This window comes from Diadema antillarum, unplaced genomic scaffold (genome assembly GCF_040938485.1).
Source record: "Diadema antillarum isolate AM-2024a unplaced genomic scaffold, OU_Dant_1.0 seq00000776_RagTag, whole genome shotgun sequence".
Lineage (NCBI taxonomy): Eukaryota > Metazoa > Echinodermata > Echinoidea > Diadematoida > Diadematidae > Diadema > Diadema antillarum.
In genome coordinates, this window is record NW_027271665.1 from 495,914 (window position 1) to 516,937 (window position 21,024).

The 21,024-nt window shown below is 37.2% G+C and overlaps 1 protein-coding gene across 1 annotated transcript in view; it reads right to left on the reverse strand.

The window, feature by feature from the left end:
- Positions 1 to 4,016: 4,016 nt before the first annotated feature.
- Positions 4,017 to 21,024, reverse strand: part of LOC139738962 (uncharacterized) — a 212,129-nt gene continuing 195,121 nt past the window's right edge. Inside the window, exons 27-39 of the mRNA XM_071649580.1 lie at positions 20,422 to 20,505; positions 19,815 to 19,929; positions 19,063 to 19,142; positions 16,502 to 16,555; positions 15,436 to 15,504; positions 14,161 to 14,319; positions 13,223 to 13,429; positions 12,342 to 12,470; positions 10,387 to 10,488; positions 9,450 to 9,470; positions 6,287 to 6,481; positions 5,644 to 5,762; positions 4,017 to 4,820 (exon numbers count right to left, since the gene is read on the reverse strand). Of these exons, the coding sequence (XP_071505681.1) occupies positions 4,610 to 4,820; positions 5,644 to 5,762; positions 6,287 to 6,481; positions 9,450 to 9,470; positions 10,387 to 10,488; positions 12,342 to 12,470; positions 13,223 to 13,429; positions 14,161 to 14,319; positions 15,436 to 15,504; positions 16,502 to 16,555; positions 19,063 to 19,142; positions 19,815 to 19,929; positions 20,422 to 20,505 (1,545 nt within the window). The 3' untranslated portion in view covers positions 4,017 to 4,609. The remainder of the gene's footprint in view (positions 4,821 to 5,643; positions 5,763 to 6,286; positions 6,482 to 9,449; positions 9,471 to 10,386; positions 10,489 to 12,341; positions 12,471 to 13,222; positions 13,430 to 14,160; positions 14,320 to 15,435; positions 15,505 to 16,501; positions 16,556 to 19,062; positions 19,143 to 19,814; positions 19,930 to 20,421; positions 20,506 to 21,024) is intronic.

A 21,024-nucleotide genomic window follows, 5' to 3' on the forward strand; every position in this document is an offset into this window, starting at 1 on the left:
TACATACAGACTGTAACAGGACTATAGAAACATATTCATAAATAATATATCAACACAAAACATCATATGCATATAAAGCATCAATAGTGAGTTGTAGGGTACATATTCATTCTTAAGGTTATTAAAATGAGACTATATCTATGGCATCTGGCAAGTGAAAATAATGACAAAAAAAAGGAGGAGCTGTGGACTTGGTGGAATACGACAGTCTGCCATTTCGTTCTAGATTTAGTATTTTTCCATTCACGTGTGGATGAGTAAGGGATACATGCATGACACTTTATACACTGTACTTGAAATTAACTACAATGGACTATTATCAATACATGTATATTAATGATTAATATAATAACAAAGGTCAAATATAGCGAGATCCTGGTATAACAAGGTAAGTTCGCAGGTCTCATTCTTTTTATAATCTCTTGTTTTTATCCTGATATGACGAGTTTCCTGATACAACAAGCAAATTTCAATGGTCCCAAGTGGCTCATTATCAAATGATAAGGTATCTTGTTATATCCTGGATAAAAACAGAAGAATCCAAATAGAATAGGTCCAGCGGAGTTGCCTTTTTAACATCAGGTATCTAACTAGATCAGACCATTTTATAACAAGGTTCCACTGCACCAGGAAAACAGAACTAAATCAATGTGCTAAAGGAAATTCAGTTAAAAATCAGAATTATTATTATTATTATTATTATTATTATTATTATTATTATTATTATTATTATTATTATTATTATTATCATTATTATTATTATCATTACTATTATTATCATTATTATTATTATTATTATTATTATTATTATTATTATTATTATCATTATCATTATTACTATTATTATTATTATTATTATTATTATTATTATTATTATTATTATTATTATTATTATTTATTATTATAATTATTATGTTATTTATAATTATTATCATTATCATTATCATCAACATTATAATCATAATTTTTTTACACAACAGATGCAGAGCTTTATTTTGTCATTCCCATCTACAAGAAGGCAGACTGTCGTTTTCCAAACCGTCAACAAGACTAGTTTTGTTTTTCTCTCTCTCTTTTTCTCTCTCTCTTTCTCTTTTTTTCCCCTCTACACATGGGAGTTGAAAGTGAGTCAAATACAATACATATACAAACGTTATATCACACTGTACATAAATTTCATATGTGGTTCTACATATATACCACGGTACATGATGCAGTACTCCGGCAAGTCAAGGGTTCACAATTCTGTACTAATACCACTTACGAAAGATCAAAGTACATTGTTGGGCTTCAGAATTGTACACACTTTTCCTTATGATAAATATAATTACAATATTCTTTAATATTTGATTCTAAAATATGGTAGAGTTCACACGCTACATTGATATGATTGATTTTGACCAGAGGATTACCACTGGTTGTGTTTTCAACTAATCCTCTGTGGTCTAGTCTACAGTGTACCAGACCTCTTATGTGATGTTTCTTCTGCAGCATTTCCTGTTAGCATGAGCAGGTGTCGAGTGTCGTATTCTGCCTGCATGCACGTGAGGATATTTCAAGAGTGCAATACAAGCACGAGGAAGAGATGTTTCAAGTAAAAAGAAATTAGAATACAAAAAAAAAGGCTCAAAACAAAAAAGAAATGCATACCTGCATACAAGACTAGTAAGAAAACAATTGTGTTAAACATAAAAGTGATATAAGAAAACACGAGAATAGAGACTTCGAGATTCTACATGAGCTATCATGTATGTAAGTGTACTTGATGCACACAATATTTACATGTAAATTGTACACTTTAGCACCAGATTCTTTTTAAAACTCCATTTGTTCAGAATCTTTTTTTGAGAGCACAAAATGTCATAGATGAGCTCTATGCATTTACAAATTGTGGTTTCATCACACAGATCGTACATAAAATGTATTAGTCCTTGGTTTAAGAGGATAAAAATTTTTTTTTTTTCTAAATGTCCTCCATCAAATTGAGAAAAAAAAAAGTTTGCTAATACCTCATCAAAACAGATATCAAATAAAATAAGAATTGGAAAAAAATATGTCCTTGAAAGTAAGAAAGCAAGTTATGGTGATCTCTTTACAACAAAAGATTACAAAAAGAGTTCTACTGTTGGGGACTGTCAAACATGAATCAAGTAGGTAACATTTTGAAAAGATAATTCTACATTTTCACATATTGTACAATGGCAACAACAACAACAAAAGAGATTAAGCAAAATAATAGAGAAAGTTGAGCGAACAGATGGTAAAATGGTTACTTTTTGTTGAGTTGTGCGCTATTAACCTACATATAAATTAAACAATAACAAGTTGATTGAAACAGCTAACTGACCCTCAGCATAGCCACAAATCTGTACAAAAATACCCCTTTTTATCTTTGCTGATAAATACATTTTACATTGTTATTATGACTTGCCTGTCAAATTTCTGTACAAAAAAGAAAGAAAGAACACCCCCCCCCCTAAAATAAAAACAACCCCAAAACAAAACAAAGCCGATGCAAGCAAGTAGAAACTTGTACAGGAAAGACAAAGTATTTGGTTGGCATAATGTGTTATTCACTCGATTCCTACCCTATGAGGTAAGTACAAATCACTTTCTCCTATTTACACGTCAGATGTCTGACATCAGATATATTTCTACCACATTATAGAAAAAAAAGGCAAAATAACTGTGTAATCATACACAAGCACCATGTTTTTGTATAAGGCAAAAATTGGAAGACAAATGCAGTATTCAATCGTCACTGCTCATGTGAAACATTTTCCACAAATTTGGTCTGACCAACCAGACATTAACGACTTTCTTTTCATGGGTAGCAAACTATTACGACAGGAGATGTGCCTCCATGTTTAAAATCCTACAGTCCAATCTGTTAGACTGTAAATTTTCTTGAAAAGAAAAACTCCAAAATACTGCAGCATCGTAGAGTGTTAAAAAAATGTCCAGCATTTGTCTGTGTAACATCATCTCATCTGACCTCACGCTGAGTTAAAATCACCGTCTCATTAAAACATCTCAGAGTACTTCTCCGATGACCGTTTAAGTGATATTGCTCAAATTGGACATTTCATGAAATGGCAGCAGCGATTCGACACACCTACAAAGATCACAGAATGTCGCTGCAACATAACAAAGAAACCAAAGCTTGAATGGTGATCAATCTGTCATACTTAGGAGATAAAGTATTAAAAAAAAAAACCTTTTCCCTCTTTGCTCTACTATTGCAAACTCATGAAGCATCGACATTGTTCTGTGATGTACGTGCATTTCAGAGTAATAGAAAGCTCGCATTTTCCTATACTCATCCATACCTCGGTCATTAAAGGAAAGCAAAGAAGTTTTGGAACCACAAAATATTTGTGACATACTGATTAGCCTGCATGCAATACTCCAATTTACCCAAGTTTCAAGGACACGTTACCTTGAGGTCTTAACCCACTGAAGACCAGCTGATTTTGCTATAATATGCATTTCCCATAGACACCTGCCTGAGAATGTTAAGGACTAGTCTGCAACTGGTTAATAAAAAGCTAGTCAGTTCTATCAAAGTAGATTTCAATGCTGGAATCAAAATTGCATGCATTCATTGTTGCTATGTCAGACAGGCCTCGGGAAAAACTTTTTGGTTGATGGGTACAAACTCTGTAATTGGTATATGCATCAACTCTACATGTGCTAGTGGTCTGGTCTATTGACAAGATATAGGAAAAGAGTCTGCAGAGAATTTAATTCAGTGAATGTACCCAGGGAACACGAGTGCCATTTCTAAACAAACATTATACAGTTGTACATGTATTGTCAATTTCATGGAGAAAGTAGAATAGTTCAAGAAAATGCTGGGAGTTCAGAATCTTTAATCTCCATCTTGCAAAGAGGGCACCAAAACCAAAACAGGACTTTTTTATTCCATTCACCAGTATTTCTTCTTCTTTTTGGACAAACTGACGCCTTTTTGACACATTGCTTTACCAGTCATCATGCAATATCTGTTCCTCGTCTTAAATTCTTCCTGAAAATAAATAAAACTGTACACTTTTGATACTCGGAAGAATTAACGTTTACACCACTCAAGCTTCTCGCACTCCAGGCCCACAGAACACAAATGGTAGAATTTCTTGATATCATCCACCTCAACAAAAGTCACCTTTTCCACAATTTTGGCCTTAGCTACTTAAAACCATTTCCTCTTTACGCAAGTGTCTGATGTATTACACAAAACTCAGATGAAAAGAGGTCTTTTGGGGGCAAAATGTTAGGGCCTCCAATATCGATACTGCAATGTAGGGATATAGAAACTAACATATAATAACAGAATTTCGGTCATATGTTTAAGTGAAACACAGGACTAAAAGTGTGCAGAATTGCAATGCAAATGCTACAAAAAATAGACAAGGATTGCATCGTTAAATTGTGGATGTCATTTGATCTCTGACCAGAAATCATCTTTTTTTTTTTTTTTGGTCAGTCAAATGTTGAGACAGTGCACAAGTCAGCAACACATAGACCAAAAACCAAATTCATTATAACACTTGCTGACAGAGTAATTGACAGATTAAAAACAATTAAAGACTCTATTCCTACGTAGAATCTATTACTTTCTTGCTGTTACTTGTGCGGCCTGTACACATAGTAAGGCGAAGGCGTTGTTGCACGAAAAGTGGTCCTGCCCGAGAAGTTTATGAGAAAGCAGCGAACTCGCTTGACCTCTGGCTAACTGGTTTGGCGCCCTCCATGCTTCGCAGAGGCTGTCCATCATGCGATTTCCGTTGGGGTACGAACCGTGCCAGATGTACTTCTTGGGCCTACGGAGAGAAGAAGATGTGAAATGGTGAATATATCACAAAATGTACTACAAAAAGATACCAAGTACTTTAAAACCAGAGAGTAAAGTTCTCACGACTTTGACTTTGACAAATTTTGTGAGGAGCCAAGATTTGTGAAAGTATGTGTAGAATGCACAAGAAAGATTTTGTTTCACATTGAATGCCAGCACAATGCTATACGCCATGGGATTAAAATCTCCTTGAATATATACGTATGTACATGTTCTTAAAATTATTGTGATTTGTAACTTTCGATGTATACTTGCAATTATCTAAAGGGATAATTGACCTGGTTATGTATAAACATTTTCTTCAATAAAGAAATGATTCAATAAAATCTGGGCTATTAAACTTGGCCAGCATTATACAGCCATATACTACATATCCCATAGACCACCTTTGCTGTTTTCCATGAGCGGTTGCTGCATAAAAGGTTTGACTGTATACTTGTCAAGGTAAGTGTGGTACCAAGAGAACTGTGCCAAAAGAATGCATGTACGAGCAACCAACCATCCCATGCAGAGAAGATACTCTAGGAAAACATAGCCATTTTTTGCGTCCAGCCGAAAAAGATGAATTTTGTGTGTGTTTTTAATTCTATGGAATCAAGACGTTATAACACATACACCTGTATATACAATTGTACACACATGTAACAGAAAGAAAAAAAAATATATGTGTGCTCTTTTTTTGTGCTAGTTTCTGGTTGCACAAAATACAGAAAAAAAAATTCCACATCACAAAATTTTCACTTGAACAAGTGTTTTTTTCTCATATTCTTTCCATTACAATGTACACTTACCATAAATCGTCAGCCATGATGTTCCTCCCGTTGAAAGAGTAGATGGTCTTTGAACCATCGAAGGGTGCCTCGTTCCCTTCTTCAAATATTTTGTGCCAGGATTCAAATAGAATCTCATTCTGTCAGGTGAAGACAAAACAAAATGGAGCACTCACATCATGACTCTAAATACACTTACATGGACATACACACAGTTTGACTGCAAAACATATGAAGCAGAATTCATCAACACTATACAGTAATTCCATCATCAGATGGAACCACATAAAACGGTTGTAATCGCATCTCACTTGCTGCATGACAAGGATTATTATTGAAGTTATTATCAGATCTACCCCATATTTCCTTATCATTTTCAGTGTTTTTTAGCAGTTTTGATTACAAAAGTCTCAAATTAAACAAGAATGGAGTTAATTCATTTTGCAATTGAAATCTTCATACATGATACAGGGCTCGACGCTGATGATCACGTAACCTCCTTCTTCCTTGGCACAGGTATATTGACTGATTATCAACCAATAACCCTACTGTCCACAAGAATCTGAATAGCCTTTGTACAGGATACACTGGTTTTCTGTTCCAGCGTTAGGTAACGGGTCAATGAAAACCACTGTCTAGGGCTTCTTCATACGAAGTACCGTACCTTGCTGTTGGCGATGGGCAATCCACGATCCTCTCGTCTCACCACCGTCTTGATGTCTTGGAAGCTGGAGGAAAGGAACGCCCGGTATGTCCCTGGCAGGCCCGCCGCCTTGGCCTGCTGCCAGCACTTGAAGTCGGCCCCGCTGATGCCCCCAAGGTAACCCTCTACCGGATCGTTGAGGGCGTACAGGTACAGCTTGAAAAGTTTGAAAATGGTGGAGAGGGGAAAAAAAGGGACATGACTTCCTAGTTTGAGAGTTCACATGAAATACGCACCCTACAGTAAGGTCCTATAAAAGTCATTGCTGTGCCAAAACGAGACTGCTCATGAAAATACTGTTTTAATCATGGCATCACCACACTACTTGACTTTCACTCAATAATAACTTCAAACTCAAGACTTGTGTTTCGGTGTAATGTTCAATCTTGGTCAACCACTGCCAGTTTGCAGGTACAAAGCATCTCTTTCACATTCCCTCTGAATTTAAAAGGGCACTACTTGAGTTAGATTGAGCTCTTTGTGTAGGCCTATCAGCGAAGGAAGATATAAACCAGCAACACAATTCACAGACATGGTAAATAATGAGTTTCTATTGCAACTGATTGACAAATTGCCCTGCATCGACGTAAATAAGCACTGAATTGATCAGTGTTTTAGTAGTAGCCATGATAAAAAAATCATGGGCGTACATACTCGAGCGGGATTCGAACCCACGACCTCCTGATCACAGGACAGGCATCTTCTCCACTAGACCACCGAGCTTTCGCCCGACAGCAAGTGTTGGTTCTAATCCTTATAGCATGCAGCGGGTACTGCGTAATAATATTTACATCGATGCAGGGCAATTTGCCAATCAGTTGCAATGAAAGCATCTCGATGGAAGAATTTCATGAATTTGAATGAGTTTCTAGTTATATTTTAAAGTCAAAGCTATCCCTAGGCCTACTCAAGGCTCACTCAACTCTCTTTTACTGTATGACTAACCATTGGTTGGTCACTGACTGGTATTTCTGGACCGGGATAGGGGGCCTCGTCCGTGACAGGTACGGCCGGACTGACCACCTGTGGGGGGTCAGTTGCCTCTGGCCTGGGGGGTGCAAGCTGTGGAGTCAAAAATTGGCCAGTCAGAGGAAGGAACTGTCATTTAAAGAAGATTCCAAAGCAGAAGGGAGTGATACATACGCATACAATTGAAGAAAGGGTGAGATGGTGATTATGTACATGTAACTTGTAGGATGTATGGTGTAAGGGATGGTAAACGGCATTTCAAATTTCAGTGTTACAAGGCTGTTTTTTTTTTGGAATTACTGGGGCAAAAAGGACACAAGTGACATGAAATCATATGCCAACATCTGCTGCCTTTTTTCTCTCCTTTTCCCCTCTTAATATTGATATCATTCATGCAAGCATGATAGTACAGATTCAGCAAATACGATTGCAGCATATGAAATATCTTGACCAATGACATTTGCCCTGAAGTCTTATTCTGCACAAAAATGAAAACCATTTGGTAGACTTTTAATGCATCCACTCTTACAGCCCATTGGATTCAGGAATATGGTTGGTCTGGTGCACAGTGTATGAAGGTTTTGTTTTCTTTTTTCTTTTTTTGAGGGGGGGGGGGGGGTGGGAGGGGGGCATTTTGGGGGAAAGGAGTTGACATAATATTTTCCCAGACTTTGAAACCCTAACTGATCAAAAAATAAAAATAAATATAATAATGATAAAATATATAATATCTCTACAAATCAGAATGGTCTTTGAGAGAGCCAGTACAGAGAACATATCCTGCACAAATCATTTAAAACTTGTCTGGTATGATGCCCCACAAATGAAATAACAGTAGCATTTACAAAAGCCACATGAACACTTATAATAATAGCCCATTCTCAGTCTATATTTGGTCATAAGTTGTATATGATAATAATAACAACAACAAAACTTTACATTCCTTGTACAGGGCCAACCAAGTTCCTGTAGGTAATGGGCGTATTAAGACCTTGCACCAGAAAAATGCCCTTTATAAGTTGCAGCAATAAGTTTCAGCATTTATAAATGGCTCCACAACATGATTTGGCTTGATACAAGGGGGTCAATTTGGTGCACTGGGAATTCTAAAAATGATTAGTCATCTATAATCCACCATTGAACATTTGTTGGTCAGAAATGATTAGTGCAATAAAAACTGAGAGAAAAAATTAAAGAAGAAAAAGAGAGAGAGATGCTCAGCAATTAATTGTCAAAAATCTGAAGGAATGATGTTGCCAGATCATATGCTGAGATGTTTCATTCAGATGGTGTTATAAATAACCAACCAATCAAAAAGAGAAGAAAATTGAAAATGCAGACAGACTAAATAAACAAATCTGTGACTACAGTGTTAAAGACACAATACATTAAGGACAAAAATCTGATGTCCAGTTAAAGTGGGGAAAAAGATAAATTAAATAACGAACAAACCTTAACACAGCAGACAAACTATATAATAAATCAATCTGTCACTCCTATGTTAAATATGCAAATCCGAATAATACATCAAGGACAAAAAAGAAATGATGTCCAGTTAAAAGTGGGGAAAAAGATAGATGAAATAACAAACCAAATTAATGTGACAAGTTATGAAATCAATACAGATTATAAAATGATGATTTAGCTAATGATGCTGAAAAATGAATGGGAAAGATAATGATAGGGAAATACTATGGTCTTTGATTTTTCTTTTCAAAACAATAGGTACAGCTGTACCTAAATAATGACAATCATGATGTGTAACTACAGTGTATGAATTGTTTTCATCATGTAGATACGACGTGATGTTACATGGAAATGGGCATGCTTTCTCCAGAGCACCATTCAATGAATTAAAGTTGAACTTATGGTCATTCATCTTCTGCATGTGTTCGATCAACCATACAGTCAAGTCAAAATACCAATAGATATTCTAGAACACTACAATAGCTGCATAACACTACCTCTAAAGTCAGTAGACCTACAGTGTATCTACCTCTAATATAAATCTCACTTTGACAGTGACTACCATGGCACTACCACATTCCGTCAGATGTTGCTATAATTTGGAAGACCCAGTCGGTTGGTGATAAGGCCGCTCTTTTATGTGAAACATGGAATTCTTTGATATAAAAATATGCAATTTTAAGATAACAGAGGGACTAGACAGTAATGTCTTATAAGGGAAAATGACAACTCTGTTTTGATGTGTGGTAGCACTTTTATGCTTTCACACTATACACCACATAAACCTTACAGGGAGAGGACAAATTTTAAACATTCAAAATTAAGAAAGTGGTCACTATGATCCACTTAAGTTTTAATACTTCGTGAAATATATCTTATGTTGACATGAGAACATACCTGCAGAATAAACAAAGAGATTCCTCTACATCTGGATTTGTATTCAGCTGTTTTTCATATTGTTAATAGGCTTGTTTGGATCAAGATGAAACTGATATATAGTTAGGAATCAAAAAGGGTATACATTATTTGCCCTCACTCCAAGAAAATCACGTTTCCCGCATAATGTTAGTACAAAAATGAATCAAGAGTCCACTTCTGGCTGATAACAGGGAAGGCAGTGGTTTAATTTGTGTAATTATGAGATTGTTCTGGTGAGTGCAGATCGAGTGAACCTAAAGGTCACCTCGACAGCCAATGTGCATCTCTTCAACGGTGCTCTATCTGGAACATTTCTTTCTCAAAAGAAAATGCCATTGGCACAGAGTCAGAGACAATATCAGCAATAAATGTGCTGAATTTGTATACCTTTTTGCCTGCATGCTAATTTTGTCTTTGAGCTACAGCACTATTCTAGAATGAGGTTTACGGTCAGGCATCATTTCAAGGTTACAAACCATTTCCAGTGGGGTCTTGTGCAAAATTGAAGGAAATTCAAGAATCTTGCAAGGGGGATTTGGGTTAAAGAAATGACTCCGCACTTGCCTCCCCCCCCCCCCAAAAAAAAAAAAAGTTGGAATGGATGATATGTTGAGATTGTCCAATCCCCACCCAGAAGTGAATTCTATGATGTTAATCAAGAAAGGAAAGAAAGAAGGAAAGAAATAAAAAAATATGGCGGCTCTTACAGTGGTTGAGGGAATGAAAGAAGAGGTAGTAGTTCTCGATGAAATGGGAGGCTGGGGTCGAGTTTCGGTGATGGGTGGTGGGAGGGAAAAGGTTGCTCCAAGCTGCAAAGAGGGGGCAAGAATGTCATTTTTCCAGTGAGGATATACAGATGAGAATAGATAAAATCAAAACATCTGAGAAAAGAGGAGTTCTGGCTGATACTTCAGTGCTCAGATTGCAGTATGTCAACTGGAATTTATTATTTTGTTTCATTTTCACACCCCCCCCCCAAACAAAAAAAAAAAAAAAATCTTAAGATTATACTTCCAAATATCTTGTGTGATTCACATTTACACTGCACTGTAAAAATCTGTTACTACCCACATTTGATCCTGCATAGATTTATATCTCAAGATACTTTGCTTTGCACACGACAGCGCATTCAGTTGGAAAACTACAAAGCCCAAAAATCCTACAGAGTTTTAATTCAAGATAAAACATTGCTTGGTGTTGCAACTTTGTAACAGTTGCATAAACATTATTTTCTCAAAAAACAGAAAATTCATATGTCTTTACCAAAATCTCCTCTTTTCCTCAGAGCAATTCATAAGATACAGGGATAAAACAAAATTGCACAGAGTACACTCGGAAAAGCAAGCAGCAAAATCAATTTGTATTAATACATGAAAATACTGCAAACTTTAATTTACTCCAAAAGGAAAACAATACCCAAGCAGGAGATTGAAAAGAAATTCATTTCACCAATAGTGCATGAGATATTTCAGTTATAATTAAGGGAAATAACAAGATTGAAACAAATCTGCCACAAATAATCTTTGTAATAAACTATAATCAAACACCCAGGAAAAGATTTCTTTGCAACATACATTGTAGTGCCTAACTTTTTGGAGCTGCGAATTCATTTGGGGTTCAAGAATTCTTCAAGAGTTAGTGTGTAGTGTGATACAGATCTATCTCTCATAGAAATGACAGATGATATCTACAATAAGTTTATCAAACAGTTTTCAATTCATTTAATCTGTTGACACAAATGACAATAAAACACGAACTAACGTGACAAATCCAATAAATAGGAACAAGAGATCTAATTCATGCATGGATAGAAATCACTGACATTGTTGGAGTCAGTTTCAAGCTACTCATAGATCTCAAATGGACATTTAATGATCCTAAGAAACTGCACAATCTAAGATGTCACAATAATTGATGATGGCATTCAAACTTTCATGCCACTCTTTGAAATAATCTACATTATTAGGTCTAAATATTCATCAAATACAAACACAAACATTCTGAGAGTACATTGTATATGAACACAAAATATTGGCAATTGATGTAAAACATGGACAGTTTAACAATGCTGTGTTGGACACAAATATGATAGTAAGTTAACTTGAATAAGTTACTGAAAATTTGGGATGATACTGTTGCCATGACAACATTGTACATGTAGGAACAATGGAACTTTGTTGAATAAGGTACTCGTAATCTTCTATCATCAAATGCATATAAATATACATGTACATGATACGTATGAAAACTTTATTGCAGATATTCAATTGATACATACCACAATGTTTTGGCAACCTGTTTTTATTTTTTTTTATTTCTTCTTTTACTGCATTCATCTGATGGAAAGCCCATCTTCTTCAATGTTTGTTGCATGTTTTTGAAAAAAAAAGTGTAAGAAATTAAATATCACTGAAAGAGTTTGAAGTCTGGAAAATGTCTTTACATCAAAATTAGGTATACAACTGAAGTTCAGTGGCTCAGTAATGTTGAGGTGTCACATAGTGAGCAAAGTGTAGCAAAACTAGCCATATAAGGATGTTTCAAAAATGTATGAAGCATCATTCTTTCAACTGAAGAAGTTCTTTTTCATTTTTCTTTCTTTCTTTTTTGTTTCTCTTTAGCCAAGACTTGCTCGCTAGACCTGGTCCTACTCTGGTCTTACCAGAACTTGCTGCATGCCTCCTTCCATCCTGATGTAGAGTTCCTGGACCCGCTCCACAAAGGCAAAGGTCCCCTCGACTAACTCCCTGCTACCCTGGAGCATGTCATCCAAGGAATAGAATTTGACCATCTAAAGGAGAAGGAGACAGAATCAACAGGGCAAAGATTCCCATACAAATCAAATGTAAAACAACAATGAGGCCAAAATTATCAGAGTTGAAAGTGAAGAGTGTGTAAAAGGTTTCTAAGAAGTGAAAAGGGGCCCCTAAGACTTACCTAATCACACTTCTTCTGGAAAAAAAAAATGCGAAAACACAATTTCCCATTCATTTCATGATACCAACTTTTTCAATAATGTAGAAAAACCATTGCTTGTTCAGAAAATATGAAATATTCAAGATTGCCTATGGTGACAGGTTTCACCTATATTGAGTCCTCCCATCAAATCTGTCTCCCCTTTTTTTTTGTCTAAAAGTGGATTTTATGTTTCCTATAAACTCCTATAAAATGGTCAGAACTCTAAAGCATTTGTCACAAACAAGTACACTCTGTGAGTTCCATAACAATAATACTGTTCGAAAGAAAGATTGCAAGCAATATTCATTGAGGTATACATGACTTATACAAAATTATATTAAGCAGGTAAATGAATTCCCTGTTGTTTGAATCCATGTGCTGCTGTACATCTTTATCTTGTTTTGTGTTGGTGTCTTTGTTTTGGTGTGTCTCTTTGCTTGTCTTACCTAACCTCTGTCTTTGTTTCGGTTTCTTTATTTCATTTATTACATCTTTGGGCAGCTTATCTATGTCTCCTGTTTTTCTTTAGCTTGCTTTAGATGGTCTTGAACTGCATGTGATACACAGTGATACAGTCAGACTCACCCCTGGCCCAGGTGCACCGCCTCCACCACCAACACTCTCACCAACGTCGCCAGAGCCAGGCATTCCTGGGGGACCTGGGGGTCCAGGTGGTCCCGGTGGGCCAACCTCTCCCTGCCCCGAAGCCCCGGGCCGTCCCGGTATCCCAATTGGTCCATCAAACCCTGGGGAGCCCGGTGGTCCTCGTTCGCCCCGCTCACCCTTCTGACCCTGGGGGTAAGATCAATAATGATCGATAGAAATGACCATTCATCATAAAGATCAAGTACAGACCATACACTGCATTTAGATGGAAAGTACTGGTACAACTACAATGAAATTCAAGTGTATTTCCAATCTAGTAACTGATACAGGATTAACTTTAAACAAATTCAATCAAAACATAAATCAAATATACACGTATACAAAACTTACAAAACATTGGGAATAAATTAGTTGAACATGTACTGATTTCTTAAAGCACTGTAGGCGCTATAGATGATGTCTAATGTGTTAACATTTTACATCAAATTTATTGTTATTGTTATTATCTATATTTATCAACTATGTTGTTTTTATTTGTTTGTTTGTTTGTTTGTTTCGTGCATGACTGCTAGAGAGGCATGGCATGCTTAACCCGTTGAGAACTGGCTAATTTTGCTACAACACACATTTCCCATAGACACCTGCCTGGGTATACTCAGGACTAGTCTTCAACAGGTTAATACAAACAAATAACTACAACACTGAGTACCTCATTGTACACAGCTGAATCTTGGCTTAACAGTTTACCACCTGTCCCAACAACCATTCACCTTGCCATAAGCCCTATTTTGTTCAAATCATGCAAGATTTTACACACATTTAGTCTGCCGCTCGCTAACATAATGAAGGCAGCCTAAAGCATTTCACTCCCTTCATACATGTACGTCATGCCCACTGATCACGGAAGCATTTCTTACCGGAGGCCCAGGTTGGTAAGAGGATTCCCCGGGCTCACCCCTGGGGCCTGGGTCACCCCTGGGACCGGGCTGTCCATTCCTTCCGTCCCTGCCCGGTCGGCCTTCCGCACCGTAGCCTGGTTCACCTGGGTCGCCCTTGATGCTTGCCCCTGGAGGACCCTGAAAATTTTTGGGGTAGAAACCAGATAAAATCATCAATTCTCTCATCATGTGTGCAGCATGAGCTCTATTTGATCGTTCGTGAAAAACATGCAGCACAATATCCGTCTCCAAAGTACCACAATTCGGTCAATTTTCTCAGCAATTGTTACGTGTTGATAACAGAAATATCAAGTCCTGAGCTCTTAAACTGTATTTCTATAGTGAAATGAGAAACTTTTAGTCATAAAAAAAAGGGGAAAAAAATAGATGCGATTACGGCATATATGCCGTGCCCACGCCTGATGCACTATAACTCTGTATTAATGCCAGAAGTGCACACATGAACATCGAAAGTATGAGCCTCTTTGACCTCTGTTGTTGCACAATCGCATATGAATGAAAACATTCTGTCACTAGCTGTTGGGTAGATATGCTTCGTGCAAATAAATGATAGAGTGTATGATCACTTCATTTACTTGCATGTAGTGTATCTACCCAACAGCTAGTGACAGAATGTTTTCATTTATATGTGATGAGGAGAATTGGAGAACAATGCACTGAAGTTATGGCTACCAACCAAGATATCAGTAACAATAATCAGAAAAAGATCCTAGATTCTCCTGTCACTATATCTGGGGCCAAATTTGGTCACATCTGACTTTGGTGTTCTCTCAGATTTCTTTCATAACCACACGAGATTGTTACACTTATCATCATCACAGCCAAAAGACCCTATGGTATCAGCATTCTCCTTCTCATGGAACTGTGTTTTTTTGCAGTAGAATTATTAAATAAAAAAAGGGAAAAAATAAATGCGGCTAATATTTCTGTGAAATATCATGCAAAAAATACAATACGACACTCTCAGACACCATGAATGGGCATATGAAAGAAAATAAATCGGGGGGGGGGGGGGTGTGTTTCATAAAGCTGTTCTTAAAGTTATGAACAAATTAAGAATGACTGGCACATGTTCTAATGTGCTACACTTATCAGAATTTCAATACTTCAGCACTAGAAATGATCACCAGTCGTTCTTAAAGTCGTTCTTAGCCTAGGAACAGCTTTGTGAAACACCCCCAGGTCTCCCCACACTATGTTTCCTTCAGGCAGGAAACACTGGGCTATGCTTACCTGGGGACCAGGTGGGCCAGGGGGGCCAACAAAGACCTCATCATTGATGTAGAAATCTCCTGGCTCTCCCTGATATGAGAGAAAGTGATCAGCATGATTATCATTACCAATGTTTGGATTATCATTTTTATCATTTGCATTATTACTATTTCATCCATTATTATAATCATTATTGTCTAATATATTGATGATGGTGGCAATCTTGATTAGTTTTAACATTTTATCACTGTTATCATTACCATTGTCATTGCTATTCTCATCAATTACTATTATCATAAGAAGATTACATGATACCTTTTAAAAAGTGATAAACTACTCTCTAATTGCCTTTCTGTTTATTCTCATTATTCCATCAACACTTGTCTCCCTCCAACCTTGTACCATCTAACTTCTCAAACTCTCGAAGTAAGTGTTAAGAAAATTAGGCAGCTTCTGAGCTATAGTTCTCCTCTCAAAGTGTCAAAATGGTTACAAATTTCAGATAGACCAGAACAACTGTCGCAGGAGCAAATGGTGCAATCACAGATTAATACATTCACATCTTCATTAGATGGACACAATTTAATATATCCACTCCCCGGTGCAATATACTTTCGTTTTGCTGTCATATACATTTACACTAAATTTAGTAGATTAGTATTTGACAGGAACAGCAGGAAGAACTATCTTTTATTGATTTCATGTTCTGTTTTCAAATCTAAGACAAGGCATATCAACAGGCAATTTATTATATTCCAAGTTTTTGATTAGAAGAGGAGCATATTTCTTTGTTTTTGTTGTTGCTTTCTTGTGTGAGTTTAGAAGAAAGTGCAAGTAAGGCACACGATAGAAACAATCAATGTATACTTTTTAGAAATCGAAGAAGTAGAGAGTTAGCAATTTGGAGAGAAAAGGAGCGTTTACATCTGATTGCTTCTTTGTATCTTTTTTTCCCACAGATCCTGCCTGCTACGTAGACAGTGACGGGGAAATGCTAACCACATGAGATGTTATGATTAACAAAAAGACTGTACAGAGAGAGTAAAATAAGAAGTTGCTGATTGAGAGACAGGGGGAGTCACGTTACCTTTGATCCTTGGGGTCCCTGTAAGCCGGGCACACCGGGAACACCTGGGGCACCCTATACCGAGACAAAGGGGGGAGGGGGTCAGGTTAGTTACCCCTCTGGACAATCTGTGGGCATTGGGTGCGGGATGAACATGTAGCGCTTGGCGGTTATGAGAGCCCCAATCTTTATAAACACCTTGCAATAAATGCAACTTATACATATTGTAGTTTTCTGGTAGAAGCTGGATATCAACCGTTCCAACTTGTCGGCATTTCAATTGTTGCCATAGCAGCTGCAAAAATTATGCATTCCAATTACTGTACATGTTTTCATGAAGCAGGACCTTGCTGATGATATGTAGAAAATAGAAAGATGCCACTTTTAGGAATTCAACAGATTTGAACCATATTTTTCTGTTTCTGTTTTTGTTTTGTTTTTTTGAAATGACAGATGACATTTCAGCACACTTAAAAGATCTTGCTTTTATTGTGGCTGTTGTGCAAAACAAGCAAATGTCAATGAAAACACAACCTCCTTCCTTGGCAGAGGTAATGAAGGGACAAATTTACACAGAAATTAGTGGATAAGTCTTGAGTCTGGAGAATTAGAAATCATCCAAATCAAATATTGCTGATTAGCAACTTTATCAAGCTTTAACAGTGACATGTCATATATACTCCCCACCCCCCAAAAAAATAAATAAGTGCATATACATAGAAGAAGCGATGGTATTATAGGCAAATGTTGATGGGATACATGGATGATAGAATAATGTTTGCCACCTTTGTTAAATCTCACACACAACCATATTCACACACTGCTGTGTGTGGATAATGGCACAGTTTGCACACACACACACACATATACACAAATAATTACTCACTTGTACACACAAAGCACAATAGTGCATATGTGACCATGCATCACAAAACCAACAAAAAGTCGCACGCACTGATTTTGTGTGAGGATTGAAAATAGATGAAATCGGTCAACCTAGGCAATCTTGAGTTTTCTATATATTTTAAAAGAGCAAGTCTTCTTCTACATTATGCTAAAGTTTGGGATAATAAAATGAACAGAAAATTGTGTTTTTAGCCGTTTTTCTCGGACACTTTTTTGTGGAATAGTGTGACTTGGTGTGTCTTATAGAGTCCCCTTTCATTTCTCAAAAACCCTGTACACACTCTTCACTTTCAACTCTAATAACTTTAGAAAGGATGATGCTACTCCTTTGAAAGTTGGCATTAATCTTGGACATAATGTGTTAATAAAGCATGCTCAATTTCAACTTAATCTGATAATCCCTTCATTGTTGTTGCTCTGGTGGTTTACATCCTGCTTTTTGTCCCATTCATCGCACAGCTAGCATGCTTGGTAAAGATTAAGCACATGAATAGATCCTGTACTTCAGAGCCTCTTTTCTTAGTTCACACTTTTCCAGAGTGTGTGCTTTCTTTCGCATATTTAGATAGGTTAGGGGAGTCCACTTGCTTTGAGTTATACATTATTTTAAAGCTTAAAGTCTACTCTTTCAGAATCTGTCCTTAACTAAAAATCCATGTCTGGCGACTTTTTGTCGGTTTTGTGATGCAGGGTCACATATGTGCACATTTCTATGTTTTATACAAGCATAGAATGCAGAAACAAATGAACAAAAACAAAATATCTTATTTTTTATGTAAGGACACAAGGTAAACTTGAACTAAGATGATCATGATTTTGAAAGTTATATGTACAAGAGGTGTGTGTAATGCTCTCCAATGTATTAGAATCAAATGTAAATTAACATAAGATGCAGCGTGTTCACTTCCTGCCTCACTGTTGCCTGGAAACTGCACCATGTGATGTACTGTAAAAGTTGATATTTTCGCGCGACTAATTTTTCGCGCTCGGCCGGGTAAGAAGATTTTTGCGTGTTTTTAATTTCGTGGAATCAAGACATCAAGTACAGGAACATATGGCAAGCAAAAATAATCACGTGCTTTTATTTTCGCGCTAGTCTCTGGTTGCACAAAATAAGCAAAAATTTCAACGCCGCGAAAATGTCCACTTTTACAGTACTCTTTCTCCACTTAGGTGAACACAAACACCTCTACAATGTAACAGAGAAGGCTACTAATAATACATGTATGTCAGTACTCCAGATTTGCGTCATTGTGCCTGTTAACTTTAAAAAAAATATGTGAAAACCAGATCTTTTATATAGTAATTATCCTTGAGAGGTGCAACAACAAAAAAGTTGCTAAGCAAAATATTGCAAACCTGATTTGGTAATAGAAAGCAATACAAAGATGCAAAAGATAAACTGGTTCAGCAGCTTCATTATGACAAGCACACATTTCATGGGTGCATTTTTTTTTTGGGGGGGGGGGAGGTATCAAGAAGGGGTGGGAGGGGAGAAGGTCTGGGGATGGGTCTTGCCACACAATCAAGAAACAAAAAAAAAAAGAAGAAAAACAGATCAAGGATGGTAGAAAGTGAAAGTGGAGAGGCAAACAGGTGTAATGTACATCACCCAAGAGTTTGGAATAGGTCCAGGACCTGATGGGGATTATGTAGTGTATCATTAGGACTCTTACCGGTCTGCCTTCTAGGCCATCTGAGCCTGGCTCACCCTTGAAGCCCTGCTCTCCTCTTAGTCCCTGGACCCCTGGCACACCTGTTGGTGAAAAAAAGAAGAAGAAATAAAGCAAAAGCATTAACAAATAGAAGACAGAAAACATACAAAAACACTTTCACTAACTTCGTTTCTGCCAAACACATACACATGGACTGGACGAATGCAAACAATGATTAAAACAAAAACAAAAACAGCAGCAATATCTAATTTTAAACACATTTGCATTGTTTACTGATTTGAAAAAAGATATGAAGGACATTAATATAAGCTAAAATTATTGCAAAACATGCAGGAATTCATACTACATGTAGCTGGTGCTACTTGAATGTTCCATGTAGGAGGGCATGCAAATTTATCAGAGTGAATACATGGCTTCAGTATAGCTTTGTTGGTAACAAATAAGGCAAAAAAAAAAGTTGAAAATAGAAGATGGAAAGAACAAAAGAAAGCAGGATAAGAAACAGGACACAATGAAGAAATCTTTCAGTGATAAAGAGAAAAAGAAAGGAGGAAGAAGCAGAAGAGGATGAAGAGGAGGAGGCAGAAGAAGACGAAGAGGAAGAGGAGGAGGAGGTGGAGGAGGTGGAAAAGGAGGTGGTGGAGGAGGGGAAGGATAAGGAGAAGGAGAGAGGGGAGGAGGGGGAGGAGAAAGAGGAGGAGGAGGAGGGGGGGGGAGGAGGAGGAGGAGGAGTGTCAAATTGAATGCCTCACCTGGTGCACCCGGTAACCCATCAGGTCCTTGTGGTCCTGTTTCTCCCATTTCTCCCTTCAGTCCAGGAGGGAAGCGAGATGGAGGGAATGTGGCAAAGTCACAGTCACACGTACCCTGAAAGTGAAAAGAATATATTCAATATTGGAAAACAAGTATTAACCTGTTCCTTACGGGAACCTGGTGGCCTGCGTATTAAGTCTATGGGCACTTCAGAATTTAGTATGGAACGGGTTAACAATCTACAAAGTTCTTCATCTGCTCTTTAGTTGATATTTATTCAAATCAGAGAATGCAACAACTTATACAATTCTTCACTTACTCTTTAGGTGAAAATTATTTCAGTCAGAGAATATAACAAACAACGTACTCAGTTCTTCTTGGTCTCTAGGTGAAAATCATTTCTATCAGAGCATTCAAGAATCTTTAATATGAAAAGAAGCTTTTTGTGGGCATACAGACATAACAAAACATGCGTAATGCAATATACATTTTCTCTGAAGTTTGCTAAAGTTTATTGAGTATCAACGTTTGACTTCTCCGCTCACTACCATCAAAAAGCACCTCAGTGATGGAATTATCACTTCCACTGCCTCCAATAGCACTTACCCCTCCAGACCCAGGGGGCCCTGGTGGACCCATGGGTCCCACTGGCCCGGATGGTCCCTCCACACCTGGCTCACCAGGTCGACCCTGTACAGAGAGGGATGGAGGAAAAGAGAAGAAGAACAAAGTGTAAAGAATATCAGAGTGCAAAACAAAAAGGGTGTTTTTCCTGAATTCCTGAATTATATTCATATGACATCAAGAAAGAACCCAGAAGGAATCTCTCCGAAGAACATCAAACAAAGATTACTTTCTTTTTTTTCTCTCAAAGCCTTCATGATGAGAAACTTCAACTAGTTTTATCTTTAACCTACTGCCTTTGGAGCACACTTGCCCTGCACTAAATCTACATCAAACGCACATAGACCTGGTGGTTTAATTGAATGCGTACGACGGACGGTGCAAGTTTCTGTAGTCAGTGGTCCGATCACAGTTTGGCTCATGATTTGGGTGATGATGACAACTTTAGCAAACTTCTTCTGTGACATCATACTAAGAAGCATGCACCCTGGCATCATTACAGACTGCGTGACGTGCAGAGAAGACAACAAAGACAACGTTACCTAGCAACACCTACGCACTTTACTCTTGATGACAGCTCAACTT